General features: G+C 40.5%; 2 protein-coding genes across 3 annotated transcripts in view; both read left to right on the top strand.

Annotated features, from left to right (window-relative positions):
- The window catches only part of wls (Wnt ligand secretion mediator), a 29,630-nt gene extending 23,881 nt beyond the window's left edge, over positions 1–5,749 (top strand). For both annotated transcript variants that reach the window (XM_004570564.6, XM_004570565.6), the window contains 6 exons: positions 1,329–1,426; positions 2,280–2,343; positions 2,947–3,090; positions 3,237–3,320; positions 3,431–3,599; positions 4,747–5,749. In XM_004570564.6, the coding sequence (XP_004570621.1) occupies positions 1,329–1,426; positions 2,280–2,343; positions 2,947–3,090; positions 3,237–3,320; positions 3,431–3,599; positions 4,747–4,856 (669 nt within the window). In that variant the 3' untranslated portion in view covers positions 4,857–5,749. The remainder of the gene's footprint in view (positions 1–1,328; positions 1,427–2,279; positions 2,344–2,946; positions 3,091–3,236; positions 3,321–3,430; positions 3,600–4,746) is intronic.
- A 1,466-nt stretch (positions 5,750–7,215) lies between these two features.
- gng12a (guanine nucleotide binding protein (G protein), gamma 12a) overlaps positions 7,216–11,757 on the top strand; it is a 38,602-nt gene continuing 34,060 nt past the window's right edge. The window contains exon 1 of the mRNA XM_004570567.3: positions 7,216–7,596. The gene's annotated coding sequence lies outside the window, so the exon portion shown is untranslated. The remainder of the gene's footprint in view (positions 7,597–11,757) is intronic.

The following is an 11,757-nucleotide window of genomic DNA, read 5'->3' as shown; positions in this document are numbered from 1 at the left end:
TGGCTCAAAATCTCACGATACATGGCCCCATTCATTCTGTCCTTAACACGGATCAGTCGTCCTGTCCCCTTGGCAGAAAAACAGCCCCATAGCATGATGTTTCCACCCCCATGCTTCACAGTAGGTATGGTGTTCTTGGGATGCAACTCAGTATTCTTCTTCCTCCAAACACGACGAGTTGAGTTTATACCAAAAAGTTCTACTTTGGTTTCATCTGACCACATGACATTCTCCCAATCCTCTGCTGTATCATCCATGTGCTCTCTGGCAAACTTCAGACGGGCCTGGACATGCACTGGCTTCAGCAGCGGAACACGTCTGGCACTGCGGGATTTGATTCCCTGCCGTTGTAGTGTGTTACTGATGGTGACCTTTGTTACTTTGGTCCCAGCTCTCTGCAGGTCATTCACCAGGTCCCCCTGTGTGGTTCTGGGATCTTTGCTCACCGTTCTCATGATCATTTTGACCCCACGGGATGAGATCTTGCGTGGAGCCCCAGATCGAGGGAGATTATCAGTGGTCTTGTATGTCTTCCATTTTCTGATGATTGCTCCCACAGTTGATTTTTTTCACACCAAGCTGCTTGCCTATTGTAGATTCACTCTTCCCAGTCTGGTGCAGGTCTACAATACTTTTCCTGGTGTCCTTCGAAAGCTCTTTGGTCTTGGCCATGGCAGAGTTTGGAGTCTGACTGTTTGAGGCTGTGGACAGGTGTCTTTTATACAGATGATGAGTTCAAACAGGTGCCATTCATACAGGTAACGAGTGGGGGACAGAAAAGCTTCTTACAGAAGACGTTACAGGTCTGTGAGAGCCAGAGATTTTCCTTGTTTGAGGTGACCAAATACTTATTTTCCACCCTGATTTACGAATAAATTCTTTACAAATCCTACCATGTGAATTCATGGATTTTTTTTTTTCACATTCTGTCTCTCACAGTTGAAGTGTACCTCTGGTGCAAATTACTGACCTCTGTCATCATTTTAAGTGGGGGAACTTGCACAATTGGTGGCTGACTAAATACTTTTTTGCCCCACTGTAGGTCTTCGTAGTATCAGAAGTTATCATAGTTTCTAAATTACCCTCCACTGACTGTGAGATCTACATTTGCTGGCTAACATGTCTGTGACAGTGAGCACAGACATTAGTTGATTTTTAAGATCGCAGTCCAGTCAATCAGTCAATCACAAATCAAAAACTCTGATGAAGATGGTGTGTTTATAAAAGGACATCTGTTTCATCTATAGCATGGCCATTCCTCGAGAAGGTAGCATGCAGTAAGTGATGAAATGTGAAAAACATCTGTCTGTTTTGTGCTTCTCTTTCAGGACCAGACAGAGAGGAACCGTTTCTCAATTTACTGGAAGCAGGTTGGACCTGTCGTGTTTGGTTCCTTCTGCCTCTTTATCTTTGACATGTGTGAGAGGTGAGACTAAGTTTTCATTAAACACAGTTTTAAATAACCATATTAAAACGGAGTATGTCCATTGCATTATAGAGGTGCGTTTACAGCAAACCACAGACGGTATAAAAGATGGACGTAGCCACCGTGACCTCACTCATTGGTTGGCAAAGTCTTGTTTATGAACCTTTGAACTGGGCGTTTTTTGCGGTCTCTGTTTGGAAACCAGACGTACAGGGAATGGATTGATTTGATAACAGCTGAAGACAATGCATGCTCATTGGCTACTGATTTGTTACTCACAAGCTGTTAGCCAATCGATATACCCTAGATCAGCGGTCCCCAACCCCAGTCGTTTGGTACCAGGCTGCGAGAGTTGAGGCCCGGGGGGGAGGGAATTTCTGGAATTTTTTATCTTTTTTTTTATTTTATTGTTTTTATGCTTAACTTGGTTTCCCTGGGTCTTTATCCGTGACACCTTAAAGACCGGTCTGTGAAAATATTGTCAGACATAAACTGGTTCGTGGCGCAAAAAAGGTTGGGGACCGCTGCCCTAGATAATGCCCCGTTTTAACTCCTATGAGCATATTCTATGCAAGTTTTGTGATTTATTTACATGACACTATTAATTGAGTCCAGATACTCATCAGGAGACTATATAATTTCTTTTTTCAAACCACAGTAGTCACTCCTTATTTGCAACTGCTATGGCTAATTGTTCAAAATTAGTTAAATGTACTGCATTGTACCAGTATTTTTCTTTTCCATGGGTTGTGTGTTATCATATTACTCCTTCGAAGTGTGTCTGTATATAAAAAAAGATTTCTGTCATACTTGATGTTTGTTTTTTTTATTTATTTATTTTTCTCCTCCTTAGAGGTGTCCAGCTGAAAAATCCCTTCTACAGCATCTGGGCTTCGGACATAGGAACAGAGCTGGCTGTATCCTTTTTATGACCAAATGTTGAACATTCATTAGGGAGAAATGATGACAGTGGAGACCCTATGGCAGAGTAAATTACCAAAGCATGACTTCTGAGTTTAGCATGAATAAACATTGTTATGGTTGATCTTCTGCTTCATTTGTTGGAACAGATTAATTTCCTCATTGATACTATGCCAGCTTCCAAACTGCACTTGGCTTCTGCACAAACTGGCAACTGTATTCTCTTGACTAATATGATGATATGAAACATTCAGTTATGCCATATGTGCATTGCTGAGGGTTCTTGTGTTTACGTGTGCATATCCATTTTTGTTTGCTTGGCGATCTGATTGATGTAAAATTCATCAGCACACAACCTTTTTTATTTTTTTTGGTCACCTTAGCTGCTTTAAAATATATTATACAATGATCCATAACTGCATGAATAGAGTTGTGGGTTTATGAGTATAACTTTATAAGTTTTTTCACCTCAGACATTATTGTGAAAATGTGTTTTGTAAGTTTAAATTTGTGGAACCTTTTCATCTATTTTCACTATTAGTAGTACGACTACGACTACTACGACGACTACTACTTACTTCCTTGACAAGTTTCCTTAGATGGCTTTCATAATTGTGGCAGGGATCTGTGCGTGTCTCTACTTTCTCTTCCTCTGTTTCATGGTTTTTCAAGTCTTCCGCAACATTAGTGGCAAGAGGATGTCCCTCCCTGCCATGTCTAAGGCCAGACAGCTTCACTATGAGGTGTGTGTCTGCGGTTTAGTTAGTTTGTCATGCCAGTGTGTTTAGATCTAGGTTTTTTATTATCTTACACACACATTAATGCACTCCTAACAGTGTTGTGACGCTTAATGTTTTCTTACTAAGTAATCCCACTGTCATCATTTTAGGGTCTGATTTTTAGGTTCAAATTCCTCATGCTGGTCACTCTGGCCTGTGCTGCACTGACAGTGATCTTCTTCATCATAAGTCAGGTGAGTCTCATTCATAAAGTTACGGAATCTGTTGTGTCTCAGAGTAAGGGCCAGTTACGACATTGAAAGGACAAAATCATTAAAAATGATCTCTCTTGGTTTTGGTCCAGGTGAATGAAGGTCACTGGCACTGGGGAGAACACACAGTGCAGGTGAACAGCGCCTTCTTCACTGGCATCTACGGTATGTGGAATCTGTACGTGTTCGCCATCATGTTTCTCTATGCACCGTCTCACAAACACTATGGAGATGAGCAGTCAAGTGGTCAGTGCATCACTGGTAAGTACACCTTTCTACTTGCCTTATAATTAACCCGCTTTTTAATTTTTTTTATTTTTTTATTTTGGTCTCTAAAAATTACCAAATCATGGCAATAAATTATTGATAAGGCTAGTTTTTATTGCTTGCTCCTAGACGTAACCCCTTTCTCTTCATTGTATTAAAGCTGAATTTTATTAATGCAGGCAGCACGGTGGCACGGTGGTTAGCACTGTTGCCGCACAGCAAGAAGATCCTGAGTTCAATTCCACCATCAGGCCGGGGTCTTTCTGTGTGGAGTTTGCATGTTCTCCCCGTGTTTGCGTGGGTTCCCTCCGGGTACTCCGGCTTCCTCCCACCGTCCAAAAACATGCAGTTAGTGGGGATAGGTTAATTGGAAAATCCAAATTGCCATTAGGTGTGAATGTGCGAGTGAATGTGAGCGCGAATGGTTGTCTGTCCCTGTGTGTTGGCCCTGCGACAGACTGGCGACCTGTCCAGAGTGTACCCCGCCTCTCGCCCTATGACAGCTGGGATAGGCTCCAGCGCCCCCCGCGACCCTGAAAAGGATAAGCGGAAGCGAATGGATGGATGGATTTTATTAATGCCCCCAGTAGCTCTTACTTCAATCTAATAGAGAGCAAGTATCTGTCTCCTCTTGTAAAGCTGCCTATTCATCCAAAGTTTGTTTTTTGGAGTGAGTGAGAAAGGCTTGATTCCCAGGGGAAAGAAGGGTCTCTTTGGCCTGAGAGTGAGATTCTAATGGACACCAGGCTTCCTTCCAGGCGGAAAAGAAGGGAACAGTGAAGAGAGGGGGTGGGGCGAAGAGCAAGGAAGTAATGAAAACCATCCATCCATCTCCTGACGTCAGTGGCATGAGAGAGAGAAAAAGAGGGTTTGAAGTTTGGAAGCTTTCCCTGAAGTGCGTCAAGGGGTCTCGTGGGAGGAGCAGCTCTCTCCAAGCTTCACTCTCCATGTTTTGATTTACTTTTTCAGCTCTCTAGTTTCACTTCTGCTTTGCGCAAGCTGAGAGTGTTTATGTAAATGAAATTCAGCTAAAGCAGCTTGATATGCAACAGACTCCTGCCTGCAGTAATGTAAAGTTGGAAAAAGCCCAAAAAGGACTAAAGATGTCCTGAAAAATGTGATGATGATGTTTTATGTGCAGGTGATGGCGGCGCGAACAGCGGCGAAGACCTCCATCTGACCACAACTATCACGCATCTCGATGGTCCCACTGTGGTCTACAAGATGACTGGCAAAGAAGCCCAGGAATAGATTTAACACTGTTACGCAGACTCCCATCTACTCTCTGCTCCACCACTGATGTATATGTAATCAAACAGGCTTCCTCTTTATGTCTGAAGTGGCTCTAAAATGGGATCGACAATCCACCTTGCATGCAATTACCATCACCCTGAAATTGCTCTCTGGCATCAAACCACGAGGTTGTTTAAAAGCCAGTATGTTCCCAAAGTGTCTTTTTGTATTTGTAAAGGCTGAATATCAGCACTCCTATCAGTCCTGTTCATTTCACGGTGGAATTTCTTCTCACATTTCATACTTTATTGTAAACTATGTGGTGTTTGTTAATGTTGCACAATACCTTTCACACAAAGTCTGGTACTGAAAAAGCTGCTTTACAGGGAGACGAAAGCAGTTCTTTGTGGCGTGAGGCGCTGTCGCACTCCTGTGCCATTTGTTTTAAAAACCTGAGCTGACGAAGACCGACTGCAAGATGTTTTAGACACGTGGTTTGATTTTCTGCTTTATTAGGGGGCGTTTTCTCATTCAAGGCGTTCAGAACCTGTCACAAACGTATGTGTCATAGAAAGTAGATCATATGGAGTACTGCTGTCACAATTAGTCATTCAAGTCCTTTTAAAAAAAAAAAACAAACAAAAAAAAAAAATATATATATATATATCTCTCACTGGGGAAATGTACAGACCATAGCCACATTGGGAAATGCATACTGTATGTTTATTTGGTTACAATGTCGATATCTATTTTTCATAAAGTGCTTATTTTCAACTTCACAAAATATATGCATCCAGCTCTATCAATATTTTTGAAGTTGATTGTAGCCTATTACACTTTTTTTTTTTTTTTTTAAGTTTAGTCTCTTTTATTTGCTTTTTATGCTGATTTAAATAAAAACTTTTACTTAATGTGTGTATTGTTAAGACTTTTTCTTTTAATTCAGACCAACCAAAGAAATAAAAATGTGTTTTTGTGAAGGGTTTTAATGCATAAACCGTTGGACACTTCTGCTGCACACAGAAAGGAAAGAGTGCGCCTCAGCAAGGCTAACAGCAGAATGACAGTGCTGCTTTCACTTTTGTCAAGTTAGCTGGAGACTTTTGGTGTAACAGGAAACAGATTCAGTGTTTATTCTAAACATTAAGAATAAGGGAAAATCTTTACTGTGTTTCATTGAGAATTTTCTTGCATATCTGCATGTTGGTCCCAGAGAGGACTTTGGTACTCTGAATGCAGCTTTCTGTGTTGCTACTACTGAGTATATCTTGATTAGAAATTTTCTTTCCAGGTTATAGTTGATGTAAAACCAAGTAAAACTGTATTTTTTCTGTGTAGTTTGTTACCAATGCTTTGTTTTGTTTTTCTTTTTAATCCTTATTTTTTACATTAGTTTTTGTTACTGTTGATGTTTAATTTAGTGTTTTTAAATAATATGCTGAGTATTTTTTTGGTCTTTTTGTTTTGTTTCGGGTTTTTTTGTTTGTTTGTTTGTTTTAGCATGCATGTAGCATGATTAAACACGTTCAGAGTAGGTAATACAATACAGACAGAACTTTTGAGTTGATTCTCTCATATATACTAACCAGCTGCGTTATTGTGGAAAAGCTGCTTATATCTAACCAGCCATTCCCATGTCATCACACCGAATGCATTAGGCAGGTAAACAAAGTCAAGGCAACATTCTGAAATACAAACCGGACAACAGAATAGGGAAGAAAAAAGATTTAAGTGACTTTGTGGTTGTTGGGTGTCAGGCTGCTCTAAGTAGTTTGGAAACTGATGATCTACTGGGATTTTTCCACACAACCATGTCTGGGGGTTTACAGAGAAAGGTTTGAAAATATCCAGAAATCTGGATTAAAATTGTCTGGTTAATGTCAGAGGACAATGGCTAGACTGCTTCAGGCTCATACTAGAAGAAAATCTCTAAAGGCACCGCGCACTGAATTTTAAAGCAGCAGTAGACGACCACCAGATATCATTCCTGTCAGCTAAAGACAGAAAACGAAGGCTGCAATTCACACAGGAAAAGGGAATCCACCAAAGCACTAGCATGTACCTAATAAAGTGGCCCGTGACTTTAGACTTCCAATTCTCAATGAATATTTACACCAGGACCTCACTGACTAAAATATAAACCATTTCCCGTGTGCTTTAATTTTATTAATTTTTTATAATTAAGAGTGTTTATTAGAAATGCATTTCTCGTTATCTGTGGCAACCGATGCAGAAATAACAGCAAATTTACATTTAAAAGGCCAACTTTACACTTAGCTTTTTAGATTAAATTCGATGTAATAATGCAGTAGCTTAGACTGCTCGACTTTCATTTTATTGTGAAATTTTACGGAAGTCGCGTCTGAGCGGTGGGTAGCTTGAAGCTGGCGGTCGTCCTGCGTTTCGGTTGGTCCGCCTCTCTCCCGACAAAATTCGGCTGTTCTCGACGCAAAGCGTCCAAGTGGAGGAAAAGGAAAGAAAAGGGGGAAGCTGGCGAAGAAGAAAAAGTAAACCACAATTAAAAGAAATTAGCTCTAAACGTCCGCAGAAAGTGAAAGCTGAGCTTGGAAGTCGACGGCGAGGTCTCCGCTGAGCTTGTTTTCCACAGTCTGTGGTGTAAACACGTTAGTGTAGTTCTGACATTGCGCCGTGAGAGACAGAGCTGAGGGAAAGGTCTCCTCCCAGTCTGTTGACGGAGACAGTTTGGCTTCAGTGGAAGGAGACACGGCTATACCTGACTGCACAGTACACCGGCCAGGTAAGACTGCAAACATGTTGATAAAATGTCACATTAGTAGCCGATATAACGAGCTTTACGCTGAAGCAACAGTTGGTCTCAATCTGTTCTACTATGAGACATATTTACTGTCAGCTGCCAGCTTTCACAGTCTCCCTCCGCCTGTGCAACACTTAGGTGGCACCACAGACAGTTTAGACACACAAATGTTATTTCTGCAGTTGTGTGTCTACAAAGAAATGTGTGATTCGTTTGGTATTCAACAGGTGAAAAGCTTTTAACTGAAGGTTTGTTCAACACACTGCTGCCTTCTGCCCCGATTATTCCCCAAAGGCCCCACCTACTGTGTTTGCCACATAGTGACTTATTTTGAAAAGCAGATAGATTATTCTAGAAGAGAAAATAAAACCAAGCCACTTCCTTCATGGCAAATCAGATGTATAATGGGTAGGGACATTACTAGTGTAAGCCCACCACGAACCAGTTCTGAGCCTGGGAAGTGGCTGAGATGTTTACATGGGGCATCAACAGTTCAGGCCATTAGGAGGACAGAATACAGACCAGCCATTGATAAGCCCAACTCATTAGTACCCCATTCACTGCCATCAAAGCTTCCTCTCGACATGAGTGGATCACACCGCACACAGTGGAAGCCCAGGAGCATACATTTCCTGTCTTCACGTTCCTGACATGCCATGAAGTTTTATTTTGAAGGAGTGAACTGCCTCAGAAGTCAGAAGAGATGAAGTGACCGAATCTGTGCCACTGCTTTATCCCATTATAGAAGCTTTTAAGTTTACTGTTTCATTAATGAAGGAACTGACAGCCCTACAGTGCTGGGTCCAGTCATAAGGCTGCTATTATGCTATTACATGGAACAGACTCTTTTAAAAAAAAACAACAACTTATTTTCAGCTCTTAAAAAAAAAAAAAAAATGACAGAACAGCTCCTCAGATGAGATTTGGGATGGTTTCAACGTGTTATCACCTAAAAAAAACCCATTGATTCTTTTTTAGCGGCACCCGCTGCATTTGTAGTTGTGTGAGTAGGTTAGCTGGATAGCTGGCAGGATTTAGTATGACGTGTGATGCATGTAAATTGATTAGTAACAGAGGAAGGGGGCTATGTGATCGAGATGGGAACCATGTCCTGCTTAACGCAGCGGTTGGAGAGAGGAACGGGGAGGGGAACTCCTTGTAAGCTGCAAGACTGAATGGAGGATCACTTTTGTTTTGTTTCCTTCCTCCTTCCCCATCTGAGCCAAGTTGTGGGATGTGGCCGCACATGCAGCTGTCACCAATGCTGTAATCCTTTATCTGTGAATGGCGTGCATCTCCTCCTCCGACACAGAATGCTGCTTGACTCGATTGGCAGCGAGTTTTTGACAAGCAGGAGGAAAATGCAGCGGTGACCACCGTCTAAGACCAGGATCTGTTTCCTCATAGAGCTCTCTGTGATTCCCCGCAGTGGAGAGTTTTGTTGAAGTAGGAGGCGGTATGTGTGTACGTGCCTGTGTGTGCCTGCTTTCGTGTCTTTTCAGTGATCTCACTACTTCCTTAGTGGGCTGAGATTCACATATTTTTCTCAACATGTTATTCACACGCAGAAACCGGCATGACTTACAGGCTACTGAGTAAATTATATGTTTCTAAAAGTATTTGTGCTAAAGTACATGTTATTACATTCACACCCTTTCTCCTCTCAATTCCTGAGTCCTTTAAGTAACGTGACAACAACCTCATGGAAACACTGATATTTCTTTCAGCGCTGGAATAATTAGTCAGAGAAAGTTAATCACTTTAGCAGGCACCGATTCAATGCTCAGAAAAAGTCTTGAGTCACCCCTCATTTCTTTATACTTTGCTTCCTGGGAGCCAGATGTTCTCGTAAAATTTTAAAATGGACTTGAGCAATATTTCTCCAGGCTCTGTGAAAGCCATTCAAAGTTGTTCTTTGGTCATTAACTGCTATCGCACTCATTTCCAGTCCAGTCCCCGTATATGACCATTTTCAGAGGAATCTTATTTGTTTGATAGTACAGTCAACACAAAGTGATCTTTGAATGATTCACTTAACACAGACCTATGGGTCAATAAAAAATGTATCTAACTCAAGAGATAAACCAGTGATAGCAAAGAACCAATTTTAAAAAGTATTTCTAAGTACTTTGTTACTAGCAGCCTGTGACAAAAACACATGCTTCCATTTCTTCTTCTCCGACTTTAGTTGAATCCTCGAAAAATGCCATGGATAACACAGTTTGACAGGTATAAAATATTTTTTCCACCAATATAATAATTCCCAAAGAAATATTATTCAAAAACATGGGATTTATCAACATATTGTGCAGCATGTCCCTTAAAAATGTGAGGAATCTGGACAAGTCGGAGACAAAAAAGAAGTGGCAGATCTGAAAATAAAGAAGAAAAAAAAACCTATCTTTAGCAGATAAACATTATCTGAAAGTCATGTCCTTAGGAATAGGGGGAAAAATTCAGGAAAGACCTGATACAGGGCCTGAGATATACATGTGGTCATTCAGCTGATCTATCTACTGTTCCCTGAAGCCTCACCAGAAATGGTTTCCTTGGAAGGGTAGCTGTTAAGAGGCTATTCTTAATGAAGGTAAACAGAAACAAAAGGCCAACATATGCAAAATTGCACAAGAAATGGACCGAAAATTGTTGGCAACAGGTCTTATGGATTGATAAATCTAAATTTTAAATATTTGGTTCAAATAATTTTCAGTGAGTACAGAGGAGGTCAGGAGAGTATCTATAGCTGGGGGGCAGGATTGTCATCATTTGGGGCTGCATTTCAGCCAGTACTGAAAGTAGCCGGTCAGATTTTTGATCAACCATGCCATACCAGCTGTTAAGTGTTTAAATTGAAGACGAGGATGTCCCTGAAGAAGCCTGGAAAACTATTCCTCTCAACACCAATTGGTCGCTGCAGATGGCTGCCCCACTGAGCCTGGTTTTGCCAGAGGTTTCTTCCTGTTAAAGAGGAGGTTTTCCTTCACCCTGTTGCCAAGTGCTTGCTCGTAGGGGGTCGTGTGATTTTTGGTGTTTTGTACGGTCTTTTGGTTACAGTATAAAGGAGCTTGAGGAAACAGCTGTTATGATTTGTCACTATATAAATAAAATTGATTTGAATTAAAATGAAAGGAAAGCTGCCTCAGAGAGTTTAGCCTGTGTTAGAGAATGGTCATACCAAATACTGACTTTTAAGCTTGTTAGAATTGTAGAAGCTCTGTTTTTGCCTTGTATACTGTATTTTTATAGATGTTTGCAGCTGCTTCAAAAACATCACACAGTTATTTCTAATTTTCCTACCAAAATATAAAGAAATGAGGGGTGGATAAAGACTTTGGATCAGTACTGTATGAGGAATTTGCTGTTTCTGATTCTTCACACTTTTTTAAAGGCTTTTTTTGTTGGCTAAAATGAATATTAAGAGTTATTCAAACCATCATTTCTGAGAAGTAAAAATGCATTTCTCGCCATGTGACATTTTAAAGAAGTAAGCAACCTTCATCAGTGGTATAAATGAGTAATTCTCTCCTACTTAAGTCCTAATTTTCTTTCTCTGATCACTGACAAATAGTAATAATCATCTGATTACTGATTATTCACAATCTATAACAAACTTTGAAATTAGTCAGCAATTGCCAGATAGTTGCTTTCGTGTCTTCACGGAAGTAATCATTGTTGAGTGTTGAAAGTGTTGAAAAAAACCAAACATTAGCTGGTCCTGACATCATCGTCAGACACCGAAAATGTTGCATAGTTTACTCTGCAAAGCCGCAGCATTTTATTAATAAATAACTCAAAACAGTCCTTAGATTAAAGGAAAACTTTATTAAATGTCTTGGTAAAATGGTGTAAAACTGGCAACATTTATACTGAAGAAATCAAATAAACAAGGTGATGAGGTGTATGATATCAGCTTAAACAGAAAGACTCTGTGTTCTGTCAATATTGTGAAATGGCAGATTTCATTAATACATTCCTGATGGATCTTCTATAAAATGTACAGATAGTTTTATGTGTGTTGTCCACTCTTATTTGGCAGTCTCTTATCTCTGCTCTTACGCTGAAGGTCAAAATCCAGAACTTAAAAAAAAAAAGTCTAAACAGTCTCACAGGAGTCTATACAACTCTTTTGATTCACATTCCTGG

Source organism: Maylandia zebra, linkage group LG18 (genome assembly GCF_041146795.1).
Source record: "Maylandia zebra isolate NMK-2024a linkage group LG18, Mzebra_GT3a, whole genome shotgun sequence".
NCBI classification, from domain to species: domain Eukaryota; kingdom Metazoa; phylum Chordata; class Actinopteri; order Cichliformes; family Cichlidae; genus Maylandia; species Maylandia zebra.
The sequence above is the reverse complement of the archived record's forward strand: the minus strand, read 5'-3'. Positions and strand labels throughout refer to the sequence as shown.